Raw genomic sequence first — 14564 nt, forward strand, 5'->3', positions numbered from 1 at the left:
TTTTTCTGTTAAAAATCGAAGATTATATATGTAGCATGCAAGTAAGAGATTTTGATATTCATAGGTTTAGTTTTAGTCTTTTGTATAAGGAAAAGTATCTGAATGGATGATAAAAGTAACGTAGCAGAAGATTATATAGCAAACAATAGTTAAAAAAGGAAAATGAACTGTGAGAGAAGGAAAAAAGATAGAAAAACAATATGAGCCATTGATTGAAAAGATAGTAAAATTCGATTTCACACAAAATGAAATTTAGGAGACAAATTGAACAGTAAGTCTTACTTTGCTTGTTTTTGACAAGTGTGAGAATTTGTATGCAAAGCATTTAAATTAATCAATTAAAGGAATTACATTCAAATTTCCAATTTTGTCCAAGCATAATCTTATTTCAACTAGATCACAAGATGTACACTGAGGTAGTGATTCAATGCCTTTAGATCCCTTTTGGCACTGAGAATTGTGCTTCTAGTTGACACCTAGTGAAGTGCTATTTAGTATGAACTTGCCCGAAAAGATTTATTATTAACCAATAAAAATATATAGCATTAACAAATCATGATAAGAGTTTGTTTTAATTAAACGAGAGGGACAAACACCAAGGGTGGTCGAAAAGGAAGGTCGTTGCGGTAACTATTTGGAAGCTCTTTCATGGTGATTGGTGATTGGTGTCATCACCACAAACAGACTTTCAACCATGCAATTGTGGATGAGATCCACAAGATGTGGAGGTTGAAAAGAGTAAAAGGAGAGGCTTTATGGAGCTTTTGCAATGTGGGTCAGAGACCACTAGTATTGTTATTTTTCCTTTGCTTTATGTTTTCCCTAGTATGTTTATCTTCGTCACTAACACTTTTTAGTAATGGCTAAGCCCCCTTCGACAGGAACACGAGAGGTACAAATAAGCAATTAATCACTTCAATATGCAACTCATACTTGAAGAGTAAAATTGGTACATTGGTAATATTTTTTTTTAAAAATCCAATAAAAAGGCTCTAATATGTATAAAAAAAGTGTTCGGATAAGTGTAATTTTAAAAATGTTACTAACATTGTGACACTTCAAACAAAAAAATATATGTATTTTATAGTTAGAAAGTAACAAGAGAATGTTTATAAATTGACCATAATCTCAATCCTTATTCAACCTAGGATTTTTGGTGTGATGAAACAAATAATATTATCCCAAAATTAGGAATAAATAATTTAAAAGAGTTAATGTAATGGTGTAAGATTTTGTTGTGATCATAAATTACGAGCGAGAATAGTCTCTAATCCAATGGGTTAAAGACAACCGTGATTTCTCACCAAACAAAAAAAATTCAAGATAAATAGAAAGTTTATGCTTATAATGAAATCTTAAAAAAAATATATTAAAAACTAAAAAAATAAAAAATAAGAGATGTTCTATTTGACCCTTAACTTCTCCTTCCTTCTTTGATATTTTCATATTTTTGAATGTATTCTTCACAAATTAAGTTTCCTTTGGGTCTCTTCTTTACTCTACGCATGTTACTTTCAGCCATTAGTTTATCCTTTATTGTCAAAAGTTATCAAATACTGCATGCATGATTTTCGCTTTAACTTCCATATCTAAGCTGTCCATTTCTTGGCATACCACAATTTTCTAATCATAGTAGAAAAACGTTAAAATATTTCAAGAGGTTTCCTCATTTGGATCAGCTTCTAGCTTCTAGCTAGCTGGTTCACGTGGGGGGTCTGTGCAAGAAAGTGCCCGATTTATGGGATGTGCACAACATATTATATGAGCTATTATATGTATAGGATTTCTATACCCATCTCTCCAAACAACTTTATGTCCAAAACAAAGCATTATTATCTTAAATGCTCAAGAGAAAACCAGAAAAGCCTAATAATAGTGGGCGACAACCGACTGTTCTTTAATTAAAAAATTCAGAGGAAAAAAATGGTGTAACAACAGACTTAAACTTGAAAGATTCCTCATCAAACTTTGTTTAATGTGAAACATTTTCTAGTCAAACATGAATTTTCATTCATTTAATTTATCTCTACCGAATCCACCTTGTCTTAGCACGGTTCTTGTCTGTATCTAGCTGTATACTAGTGATCCTATTCTACCATTCTAAAATCTAAACTAATCAGTGGCGAACCTTCTTTAGAATTAGGTCGGGTCCCTCAAAAGTTTCGTGTGTGATTCTAATTGACCTACTGAACTTAATTTTTTAGTTTTTTGTAATCAAAGTTAATTTGAAGAGGTTGCTACAACAACCATATGGCCCATAAATGAACTGGTACAAAAAATTTATTGGGTAATATCATTTGCCTTGCTTAATTACAAGAATAATACTAAACCTTCCCTTTTAGTCTTTACCAAAATAAATAAATAAAAAAATCCCTTTTATAGTTGTTTAATTTTAATTATTTTATTTTATCAATAAAGAGAAGAAGCTTATGTTATGGAGGAAGTACAAGGGGACCCTTTTTGTCACTGTTTGCAATGTTTGTGTCACGAGTTGTTTCTGTTAGGAAAGATTGAAGATTGAAGTAATGGTTTGTAAATTTATGTTACAGGCTCACAGCCCTGTTAGGTTGAACATTAAAAATGACTTCACATGCTTTATCCGTTAACAACTTTATGTTGAATTTGCTTTTGAATTTTTTTCATATACACACATATTAAAATACATCTTAAAATAAATAAAAAAATAAACAAATTTTAACATAAATAAAAAAGTAAAAGTAAAATGCTGTCCATTTTGATGTTCATACACTATTTTATTTTATTTATTTCATCCTTTTCAATATTAGCAGCACGAATGTGGTATTCTTGCAACATTTCAATAATTTAATTATATGGTTGCAATTAATGTGATTTTATGTTTTACTAAAAAAAAAAAACTCATGATTCATCCGAGAATGTTTCAAAATCAACTAATTTATGATCCATTTACAATGAGTTCAGTAACCATAACATTTAACTAATGTAATTTAATAAAACTAGTGTAATTAAACTTTAATTTATCAAGCTTTTGTTGAGAAAGAAGGATAGATCATGTAGAATAAGATATCTTTCCTGATAGTCAATCAAATCATTGTTTGAGGACAGTGTAGGTTTATTAATTATGACAACAATTTCTTTTCCTAAATATTTAATATTTAATGTAATATATTTTTTATACTGGAGTTCAAAATCAAAGTCGAAACAATTTCATATCAATTGATGCATAAGCTTAAAGGTAAGCTAAATCTTTGTTCACTCTAAAACTTCATCATAGTTGTGATACTTTGCACTAGTGACAGCTGCCGGTACTTCAATTGTATTTTTGTCTTGCAAGGATTTCTCTAGGCTTCGGCCAGTAATATCTGCACGATATTTTACTCGATTTTCAGGAAAAAAGACAAAGCTATAACAGCAATCAACACAATAAATCACAGCCAAAGTATTTTCCTCTTGTTCTTGAAACTTCAGTGGGACAGAGAACGTTGTAGTGAGTCAAAAGATGAGAATTAGTAGAACATTAACAATAAGTTAAACTACATAACAAGACAAAGGCACGTCCCTGTCTCTGTTGTTTATCAATCTGAAATTCTGTATTTTTTGTGTAGACAAAGACAGTGATTGTGGGAACCCGGTTTTCCTTTTGAGGGCTCGAGGAATAGGATAATACTTCCAAAACCAAAGGTTGTTTCAGAATTCAGATGCTTCGATGCTAAACAAATAAACATAAGATATGAGAAGAAAATAAAGTTTGCACCGTGTTGAATTTGAGGCAATGTAAATTTAAATATCCATTTTAAATTTTCCACATCACCATGTTTCATAGAGCCTATGTTAAAATTTCTAAAAAATGTATTTATTAAATGTATGTGTTAAATTTATTTTTCAGAAACTAATAGTATTAACTTATGAAAAAATAATTTTTTTTAATACAATTTAAAAACTTGTCTAATTAATGTAAAATATTATAAACAAGTTTTTTTTTTAATTTAAAAACACCTTTTTTTCTATTAAAAAAATCAAACTTTATATCAAAATAAGTTGTTGGGCAGTAAATTTGAAATTAAAAATTGCAACTTTGCTACGACATATGACAAAATCTATATTGAGAAGATAATTTTTTTTTATATCGTAAAAAAAAAAAAAAAAAACTCTTGGCTTTACATCACCATAGGATGTCCAAAAGTAACTCGAAATAGTTTCATAATTTCATTCATAAGCTTCTATTTCGGTCCTGTTAGTTGTATACTGAGCATGAAACTAAAGCAAGGGTTTATTAGGTGTAGTCTCTTAAGAGAAGTTGTATTAACTTACTGTAACATAAACGTGAACTGTCCAATTCCAATGTAACATTGTAATGACAATTTATGTATCTTCCTTTATTGGAGAAATAATGTTACATTCTAATGACAATTTAGGGACCTTGCTTCATTGGAGTAATGTTACATTTTAATGACAATTTAGGGATCTTCAACCTCCAATTGATAATATGGAGACTCATCCAATTCTTGAATTGTCCCATCTACCCCACAGACTTGTATTATAAATTTGAGACTAGAAGTGTCAGAAGGAACTTCAAGGTCAGAAACATAAAAACAGTTTACTTGTGCTACTCCAAGGTACTCCTTCACATCCTCTAATGTTATACCTACATCTTGTTTTGATAATTTCACCAAGTATACGTTGTACTTTAGAAATAGAAAATTCTGTCCATTTTTTAGTTTCCAAGAAATTTTAACATCAAGGGTCTTTGAACCCAGAGGATCTGATGTCCATTTTATGCAGCTTCCATCAACTAGCCAGGAAGAAGACACAGGAAAATATGACTTATAGTCAGAAGTCTTGATTGTAATATGACCAAGAAGTGCAAAATAATCTGATGGGGAAGCCAAAGTTTCATCATTGTCATTTGATCCATAGCACACTGCATGGATTTCTGTTAAAGTGTATCCATTCATTGCAACCACACCTTCATTTATAACCCATCCAGAGGATAATCCCTTATGTTCACGTGTCATAACTATTTTGCTGAATTTGCTTGAGAAACGATTCACAGCCCGGGATGTGAGAAGTACAGATGCTCTTTTGTTGCTGGTGGAAGTGTACTCAAGCTTAAGTCCCAATGAAGAATTACCATCAGATTTCACCTGCATTACTCATGAAAAAGAGGGTTCAGATAGGGATGGAACATACATAATCATTTCAGTGAATTTGACAGAATGTATATCATTCCATTGATCAAGATAACACATCCAAACACAGATGGAATTTTTCATGCCATATGGAAGCTAAAAATACCAAATGAGGTAGCATTTTTTGTCTGGAGATTAATGAGAGACAGACTGCCCACTAAATTGAACTTGACTCGAAGAAATATCGACATCAATGATACACTCTGCCCATTCTGTACAGAAAAGGAGGAGGATGCAGGGCATTTGTTTTTCAGCTGTCACAAAATTAGGCAGATATGGTGGGAATCCTTGTCTTGGATCAACATGGTGGGACCTTTTTCACAACATCCAAGGCAGAATTTCATGCAGCACTCGTTCTGCAATACACATCTTGGTATCAAGTCACAGAGATGGTTAATTTGGTGGGTGGCACTAACTTGGAGTATATGGAACCATAGAAACAGAATAGTATTTTCAAATGATAGCCCCAACACCAGTAAGATACTGGATGATGCCATTTTCCTAAGATACTGGATGATGTCATTTTCCTTTGCTGGAGCTGGTTAAGGAACCTAGAAAAAGGATTCGACAATCCTTTCCATCAATGGTCAAGTCATATCAGAGAAGGATTTTGTCATTAGTGGAAAATAGCTCCACAGATAGGGATCACCAATACATACTTAGAGTTTTGGTTCTTTAATCCATCATGATTAGTTTTGTATTAGGGAACCAAACCTCCACATGGGAGACTTCATTGGTGATTGTAAAAATCTCAGTACGACTTGTACTGAAACTTATCTAATATATAATATTATTTTTGAGGATCAAAAAAAAGATAACACATCCAAATTCCCCTTGCCTTACCTCAATTACATAACCAAGACTGATTTGCACTAAGAATCTAATAAAATTCATGCATTGGCAGGTATTCCAGATATGATGGCATTCTTAAAACCAAAAAAAACATATTGATGTGTGCAGTTTTTTCAGCAATAATGATAAAGAAGATATAACTTACAGAATAAATAAAGTGGATAGGCAAATCGTTCAGAAGAAACTCTCCTTGAAAGATTTTGCTCTCATAGTAAGTTTGCTCTTCAAGGGATCCTTTGAATGTAATGTTTCCCCCTCCACTGTATGATGCTTCCTTCAAGCTGAAATTTGAAAGCAAGTCAATAAATACTTCAGATCATGTCAGAACTAGACAATATTTACTTTGAACAGATGCGATATGCGATATGCACATTCTGTTACAATTTTCAGTTACAGGAACATTTTAAAATATTAGATATGTACCATCACTTACTCTACAGAAACTTGAATAGAGTTTGTCGGATCAACAGACTCAAGGAGTGGCTGCACACAAATATTTGAGTTAGATTACAATAAAGCTCTTAAACAAGTATCATAAATCCACAATGTTAAACATGACTTGGTTTTCCAGTTATTATAACGATGCTATTTAAAATTAGCCCCTAATCTTAGAAATGGAAAATAAGAATTCGAAAACAAGGGCATATAATCTTTTCTAGGTCATCTATCCAACAATATTAATGGTAAATAGTTGAGCCAACAATAAGAAAGAATGACTATCTGGCGCATTACACATACCTGAAAGCCTTGGCAAGAAATGTTGCACCATGTAGCATCTGATACATTATCACCATCAACTGAAATATGATAACCACGTCCCTGAAAGAAATAAAAGATATATGATATATTTGGAAGATACAATGGCAAGATTGGAAATATAGGTTACACAAGTATTTGATCTAAAGTGAGATTGCACAGAAGAAAAAATGTTAAGGTTATTTATTTATTTTTGAAGATTGCCAAGGTCTTGTTTAGGCTATTAAGATATCCTGCAAAAAATTATTTCTTTGATGGAGGTTCAGTGCTAGACTTTGTGTTCTTCACCTCTTGCCAGTTTGATGTGCACTAATCCAAAGTTTGTCTTTTTGGATATAAAATTTTTCAGTCCACCACCATCTTCCTCTTGAAATTCACAAATTATTCTTAGAATCATTTTCACTGAAATTAATTTAAAAATAAATCCTATTGAATAAAATGTGCAAAAATTCAGAATGTACAGAAAAAAAAAGCAGATGCCAAATGTACAATGAAAAAAATAAAAATACTAGGGTAGACAACAGAAGAAAAAATATAAAAGGGGACAAGATTTGCAATAGATAACCTGATCAAAATTAGTGTAGAATGGTAGTACTCCAGGTAGTTTTTGTAGTACTCCCCATGACTTTTCCACAAGACCCCACCAACTGCAATATCAATGCATGGCAATAATGCTTATTCATGAGTAAGAAATTTAAGGTTTGATCTCCGTCATTAATATAAAAGAAAGTTTGAGCATGTAGTTTGCACCCACCATTGTAACACATTTCAAAATGCATGAAAGCTTTTAGTATTTCTATGGCAATACGAATAATAGGATAAAAAAAATCTGAAATATTTCTGCTTTCATAAGTACTGTAATATATGACTTTGGCGAGTTAAAGATCAGACTCCTGGAAAAGAGAAAGTGCTCCAAGAGACTGGCATAAATCAGTGAAGTTCCTTACTCAGGATTGAATAATCAGAAACTATAGAATGAACCAACTTAATGCTAAAATGCATAATTGAGAACCTTATTTATAAAATAAGGTTCTCTTGGGGAATCAAAGTACTAACAAACTTGAAACTAAAGTTACTAAACTATAGTTTATGGTTATTTCAAAGTACAAAAGCAGATTGCATAAAAGATCATGAATTCTAAAATTATGCAAAACATCTTCACAAAATTAATATTTGCTTTGTGGGAGTGACCAGGAAAAAATGTAATCTAGAACATGTTTGAAATAAAATACCAAGCTAGTCATGTGATACATTTTAGTGAAGCAAATAATGGGGATCATCCAGATGTATTATATTATGTAATTATGTTACGTAATCCCAAAAAGAATAGAAGAGACAAAAGGACAGGTTTTATTTGTCTGAATGTATAAAATTAGTACAGAAAATTCTGAAGCTTAAAGATATGCCATCAGAATGAAATCAAAGCCTTTAAAGATATTGAAGTGCAATTTCTGGGGCAACTATAGTTTATATTCATCCTCTTCAACAAGATCCCTTCTTATAGATATTTAGAATTATAGAGATAGATTGAATTCATCATTTTTTTTTCATTTCACCTCTAGCCTTTGTGTCATCCCCAACTTAATGTTCTTTCTGTATATACAATGTTGGCTACTTCGACAGTAGATTTTTTTCCTCAAAATATTAATATGCATTAACTCAGTTAACCATGTGAAAGAAAATTTGCAATAATTTTGAGTATTGCAAAACAGGTATCTAAGTTACCTATTCTGAGCAGTCTGAAAATCTGGTGGTTGCTTTGTCTCATAGACCCAGCCAGGAGCAAATATTGCAGCAGAGACATCATTCTTTTTTATTACATCAAGAGCAACATTTACCTGAGACATACATGAGAATAAAGAAAGCACATAAACAACATTGAGATAATTACCAAGAAAAGCAAAATAACATATATTCTATTAACTTTACCAGTCACATACGACACTTGTCAAAAATTATTTGGCAGCTCAGGTTTCACAAGACTATGTCCCACAAAAAACTCCAACAGCAAGTGTTTTCATAAATAGATTTCAAATACAATGCAGTAAGAAAACAAGACTAAGTGATAATTATCTTTTTAGTAAAAGGATATCTAGTTAGAGGCAGTTGGCTGCTTCACCAAGGGAAAGGGTTCTAAATGTAGAAAGAAATTTCTCTAAAGGCAGTTATAACATTAAAGTGCATATATATTCTGAAATAACCAGAATGAAACCAATGTTCTGATGATTGAAATGTCTAGAATAATGTGCAAAACCATATTTAATAATTTTAATCATAACTATTAATCCTATTAATGAAATTGAATGCGAAGAACACAAGGTATTTCATAGCCTTGCAGCCAAAATGAGAAGTAATTATTTTCTTGAAATGAATAGATATGTTGTTGTTTGTCTGAGTTTTTTTTTTTTCTTTTTCTTATTTTGGGATGCAGTCTAATCAGAAATGAAACACTGGAGAAAGACCATGCACAGACAGGATATATGCTTAAAGTGAAATAAAACATGCAGATCATCTATGATATCTGTTGAATGTCAAATAAGCATTTTCACTAAGAATATACATGTCCAATAGACCAAATTCAGTTTCTGATCTTTGTTCCACTCACAACAATTAAGAATTTATTTCCAAACAAGTTCAAAATTGGGATAGCAGACTGTATATCACAAAGCACATACATTCCACTGTCCACCACCATATGTGTTCCTTCCAAATATATCAATTCCCATGTACACATCAAACTTTCGATCACTGGCAACAGCAGCAGAGAGCCTTGGATAGTCTTCCTACACGGTACAAATTAAAATTAACCAAGGAAAATGACAATTGATTAAACATTTGTGTCACACAAGCATGCAAGGGGAAGATAAGCAATACCTTCCATGTATAGTTCACAAATATTCCATCACATATATCAAAGAATGGCTTATTGTGTTCATTTAGTTGATCTTGCCAATTCAATTTACCATCAACTGTAACACTGTCATACCTACATGTCCAAGAAAACACATCAAAGTCAACTTCTGGTACAATCCACAGCAATAAAAAAATTGCTGACTAATCATCTAATACTCACCATATCACTAATGATCCTGGCACAGAAGAATGCATTGTTAATGATAAATGGGCTACAAACTCTTTCAAATTAGAAATTTGACCCGGATCCAAATTTACTTCCATATTTATCTGCAATTAAATGTTACTTGTTTGAATAATTGACAAGAATACCAAAAAAGCAAGGCTGTAAAGTAGGACAAAAACAGTTACTTATTTGTTTTGATTTTTGGTATAAATATGCATAAAACATCTAATATGTTTACTTCATAATGTCAATTCACCGAGAATATTTGGCGAATTTCTAAATATACAATGGTTGTGAGGCTATTTATATTTCTAATGATACACTTGACTTCTCTTCTAAAAACTGTAGATTTTACAAACTTCAGTTAAAAAAAACATATCCTAGAAATTTTTCTAGTAAAATCTCTACAATATTATTATTCCCCATTATTTTCTTAGATATTTATTTTTATATCAATCAGGGCATTATTTAGATTAAACACCATGCACCTTCAACAAAAGAGCCCAAACTCAAATCATTTCAGTCTATTAAATTTGGCACTATACGCGCATTAGGAGCCTCTTATGCACTAGTAGTGCTGGCTAACAGTTCACTTATTACTCATAAAAGGAAGTGAATGGAAATGAAATATCAATTCAATTACATAATATAAAATTGAAGTGGACTAATAGACATGAATATAAAACTAATAAGCGCACAGAGATAGAATTATTTACTAGCCACCCATCAAAGCCTAAATCAGCAGCAAGCTCTGCCAGACGTTCTGCATACATATGTGCAGTTTCCTTTGTCGAAAGCATTGTATCACAGACAGCCTTTCCCTCATCCCATTCGGTGATGAAAGTCCCCAACACCTGAAATATCAAAAGGAACAAGTACAACTAAAGAATAATCTATTTGTGTTTAATTAAAGCATGAGCTGTCAGAAACATCTTCAAGCAAGAAACAAACTCAAATGCCATAAGGCCGGAGCTCCAATAAAAGAATTAGAAAAGAAGTGCTACTAAATGATCTCGGATCAGTTGAACATTTAAACTAAACCAACTGTATAAGCCATTAAATGACCTTTAAAACTGATTGCTAATAAGCAAAGAGAGGAAACCATTTGTCAAAATTATAAAATCTATATGTGTGGTTATGTTATCAATGAATCAAACCAACTTGAAATTAGTTTGAGACTCGATTCACTTTGATAGCTAATTCGTTGAACTTCGTTCATGAACCAAAGGAACTGAACTTGAGTTGAAAATTGAACTAGCTAAATAAATGATCCGAACTTGAACTACATAAATAAATTCTAAACCGAATCATAAGTAAACTTGAATTGAATCGAGTCCAGGATGAAAAAAAAAAACAACTTCGGGCCAAATCAAGTCTAGCCAAACTTAGCAAAAACAAAAAGTTAACATTTTTCAGCAAGCAAAGCCAAAATTGTGTACTTTAAGAAAGTACCTTGACACCATGGCGATGAGCAGTGTTAGTCCAGGAAGGAGGAGGAAGAGTAACGAGGGAGTGCGAAAAGTAAACAAATACATCGATCAAATGCCAATGCCAGATGGCATAAGCATCGGGGTTGGTGCCACCTTGGACCCACTTGTCATCCAAGTAGCCCCCAGCCATGTCATGACACACGAGCAATCTGCGCCTGTTGGGCAAGGAAGAAGAAGAATTGTTCACCGAAGAAGAAGCTTTGTTGAAAGGGTAGTGAAAGGACTCAAAATACGAGCGAGACTCCAACTCCGAAAGAGTTTTTATTGGATACGAAATGGGTATTGAAGGTTCCGAATCAGAGGGTTCAGACACTACTGACTCGGATTTGGGATTGGACATGATGAAGATCAAGAATAGGAACGGTGTCTGAATTGCGTCAAGAAAGAAAAGTAGGATGTTTCGAACGTTTATTAAGAATTGGCGATTTATATAGGCTGCTCCCAAAAGCCAAGGAATCATTGCACACCAACTCTTTGTTACGCTAACTTCACTTTTTCTATGAACATGATGCTTCTTGTTGTTCTTAAGCTTAAGCATTCGCTTCACTTTTATCTGTTTAACCGGAGAAAGGAAAAGTAATTATTCTAGACTTCTAGTACTATTATTATTTGGCCGAATTGTAATTTTGTTACTGCAGCTCTCCAACTACTCTACAATTTTGCTTTCCTTCAATTTTTTAATTGTAACATTTATTCTTCCTAATTTTATAAATTTACAACTTTGGTTTCTTCCTGTATTATTAACCATTATCGCTAATTTGCAGAAAAGAGGAACAAGATAATATTGCGAAAATTTATGATTAATAATTTTCTAATTCAATTTTTGTAATAATTAATGGTTTGATTAATTTATAATTAACTTAATAACTTAATTAATCAAAATTAGTTATTAATAACCGATCAGGATGACCAAAATTACCAAAAAATAAGACTAGAGAGACCAAATATTTCAATTAAAATTTAAGGAAACCAAAATTATGAAATGACAAAAATAGATATATTTATATTTTACTATTTTATATTACATTTTTAATGTTAAGTATTTTAATATTAATCTTATATTATTTGTTAAAATATTTTTAATCAAGTTTAAAATAATATAAGAAAATACACTTAAATAAACATCATATTTTTATTATGTTAATTAGTATAATAATTAAAATAAATAATCTAATATAAAATTATTCAAAAAATGAAAGACAAAATATAATGTTTAAATAATAAATTAAATATTATAAGTGGCACAATGATTAAAATAAATAATGTAACATAAAATCTAAAATATAATAACAAAAAAAACCCTATCATCTATCATTATCAATGTGTTGATGTATAATCTTAAATTAATAAAATAAATATTATAATCATTAAATTAAGATAGTAATATAAAAATATCAAAAAAATAATATAAAAAATAAAAGAAACTAAACTAGGGTATGACCTATTATTTCATATTAAATAAGAATAAAACCCTGATTTATTTAAAAAGGATAAATATAAAATTTGATAAATACATTAAGGATAAAAAAGAAGAAAAATATAAAATGTTAGAAGTTAGCTTTTAAAAAAACTCTACTTCAAGTAGATTTAAAAAACATTGAAAAATTATTAAAAAAAAATTATTTACCAAACAATTAAATAAGTTTTTTAGCTAATAAAAAAAAGGTTAAAAGCTAGCTCAAATACCTGCCAAACATAGTCATAACCATAATGTCAAGAAATAATCATGAAGAAGTTGTCAATTGTAAAATCAATAAATCATAAGCTTATTTTTTTTTTACTGGAATATAGTATTTTGCGTTTGGTTAAATTTTACTTGATTTTTGGTACTTTGTAATTTTTTATATTTTATGTTCAACTTTGTTATTTTGTTTTAATTTAAATATTTGGAAGGAGAGCTTTACAGTGATCATATTCAACTAGAATAAGATTATATTCAGTCAACAATGTACACTATAGGTGATATGGACAAAAAAAAAAACTTTTAATGTATTTATTTTTTATTTTAGTTTCTATAACACATTAATTATTTATTTTTAGTCTATCAAATATTTTCAATTAATTAATTCAAAATGAATAAAATATTATAAGTACTAAAAATATATATTAGAAGGAATAAAATAAAATAAACTTGAGTAAATTTTTTTTACAAGGATAAAAAATTGAAATAGAAATTTTTTAAGGACTAAATTCATATTTAAATGTAAGAAATATATGCACAAATACTTTTAATAATAAATTATCAGATAAGTTTGTTTATTTTTATAATAATTATTTTAAAAGTCATAAAAAAATAAATTTGATCAGTTAATATAATAAAGCAGTACATGTCTATTAAATTTTTTTCATGTAAAATAGTTTTTATCATTTTTATATGTTCTCTGAATTTATTTATTTTAAAAATATTATTTATAATTTTTTGATGAAATAAAAAAAACATTTCTTAATAATTAAGTTGAATCGAGCTTAGTTCTTTTGGGTCGAACTGGTAGTCAAAAGTTGGAGTAGATACATGAGAACTTAGATTTGATGTCACTATAGTAAAAAAATAATAAATAAAATAGAAAGTTGAATCAAGCTTTCTATTGATTAAACAATCAAACATTTTGCTCAGAATAATTATAAAGTCAAGTTTTACAATATTTCGAGCATGACAATTATATAAGTATTATACTTATTGGTTAGTATCGCATCTCAAAGATTTCAGTTAGTCACGAATTATGAATCTGAAATATATCAATTCACAGATATTAAAAATATTGTTTTGTGAAGAAAAGATAGTTCACAATGAACTTTTTCCACGAATTTCTACAACTCAATTGTACTTATTTTCATGCAAGGTGACACAGTGGCACTAGTTGTCACGCAGTGTGACTTCGAGAAAAGAACTTCGTATCCGTACTCTATATTCCTCCAAATTCTGTTGAGAACGAGGAGCCAACAACAATCATCAATGCCTTTTGTTACTCAAATGTGAGTGTGTGCGGTGCATGTAACTTGGTATGGAGAAAATGAGTATGGCAATATCAAAAGATTTATTTTGAATTCCAAAATCTGATATTAAATGGTGAAGTGAAGTGTAAAGCAAAATTAAGATCGACATCATTCACTTTACGCACGTTAGTGGACAAGATTAAGTTTAATTCAATTCAGAGGTTTATTTTATTAAAGATCTTCATATCTTCCAATGAAAATGCTCTAGATTCTAATTGCATAGTC

General features: G+C 30.4%; 1 protein-coding gene across 1 annotated transcript; it reads right to left on the reverse strand.

Moving 5' to 3' along the window:
• Positions 1-4276: 4276 nt before the first annotated feature.
• Positions 4277-11901, reverse strand: LOC114382653 (cytosolic endo-beta-N-acetylglucosaminidase 1-like). Its single transcript, XM_028342214.1, has 11 exons — positions 11308-11901; positions 10572-10709; positions 9850-9959; positions 9651-9762; positions 9452-9559; positions 8502-8614; positions 7342-7423; positions 6759-6839; positions 6454-6503; positions 6166-6301; positions 4277-5123 (listed from the first exon to the last, which is right to left on the reverse strand). The coding sequence occupies exons 1-11, from the start codon at positions 11881-11883 to the stop codon at positions 4437-4439; spliced, it is 2193 nt and encodes a 730-aa protein (XP_028198015.1). The 5' UTR covers positions 11884-11901; the 3' UTR covers positions 4277-4436.
• Between the last annotated feature and the right edge of the window lie 2663 nt (positions 11902-14564).

This window comes from Glycine soja, chromosome 13 (assembly GCF_004193775.1).
Source record: "Glycine soja cultivar W05 chromosome 13, ASM419377v2, whole genome shotgun sequence".
Taxonomy (NCBI): domain Eukaryota; kingdom Viridiplantae; phylum Streptophyta; class Magnoliopsida; order Fabales; family Fabaceae; genus Glycine; species Glycine soja.

Excerpts from the sequence above, each read along its gene's own strand:
- LOC114382653 (XM_028342214.1), bottom strand. The coding sequence starts at position 11,883 with ATGCTTAAGCTTAAGAACAACAAGAAGCATCATGTTCATAGAAAAAGT. Across the intron at positions 9,960-10,571 it reads TAGGCTTTGATGGGTGGCTA|ATAAATATGGAAGTAAATTT; the intron begins GTAAATAATTCT and ends ATTTAATTGCAG. Across the intron at positions 7,424-8,501 it reads TTTCAGACTGCTCAGAATAG|TTGGTGGGGTCTTGTGGAAA; the intron begins GTAACTTAGATA and ends TTGATATTGCAG.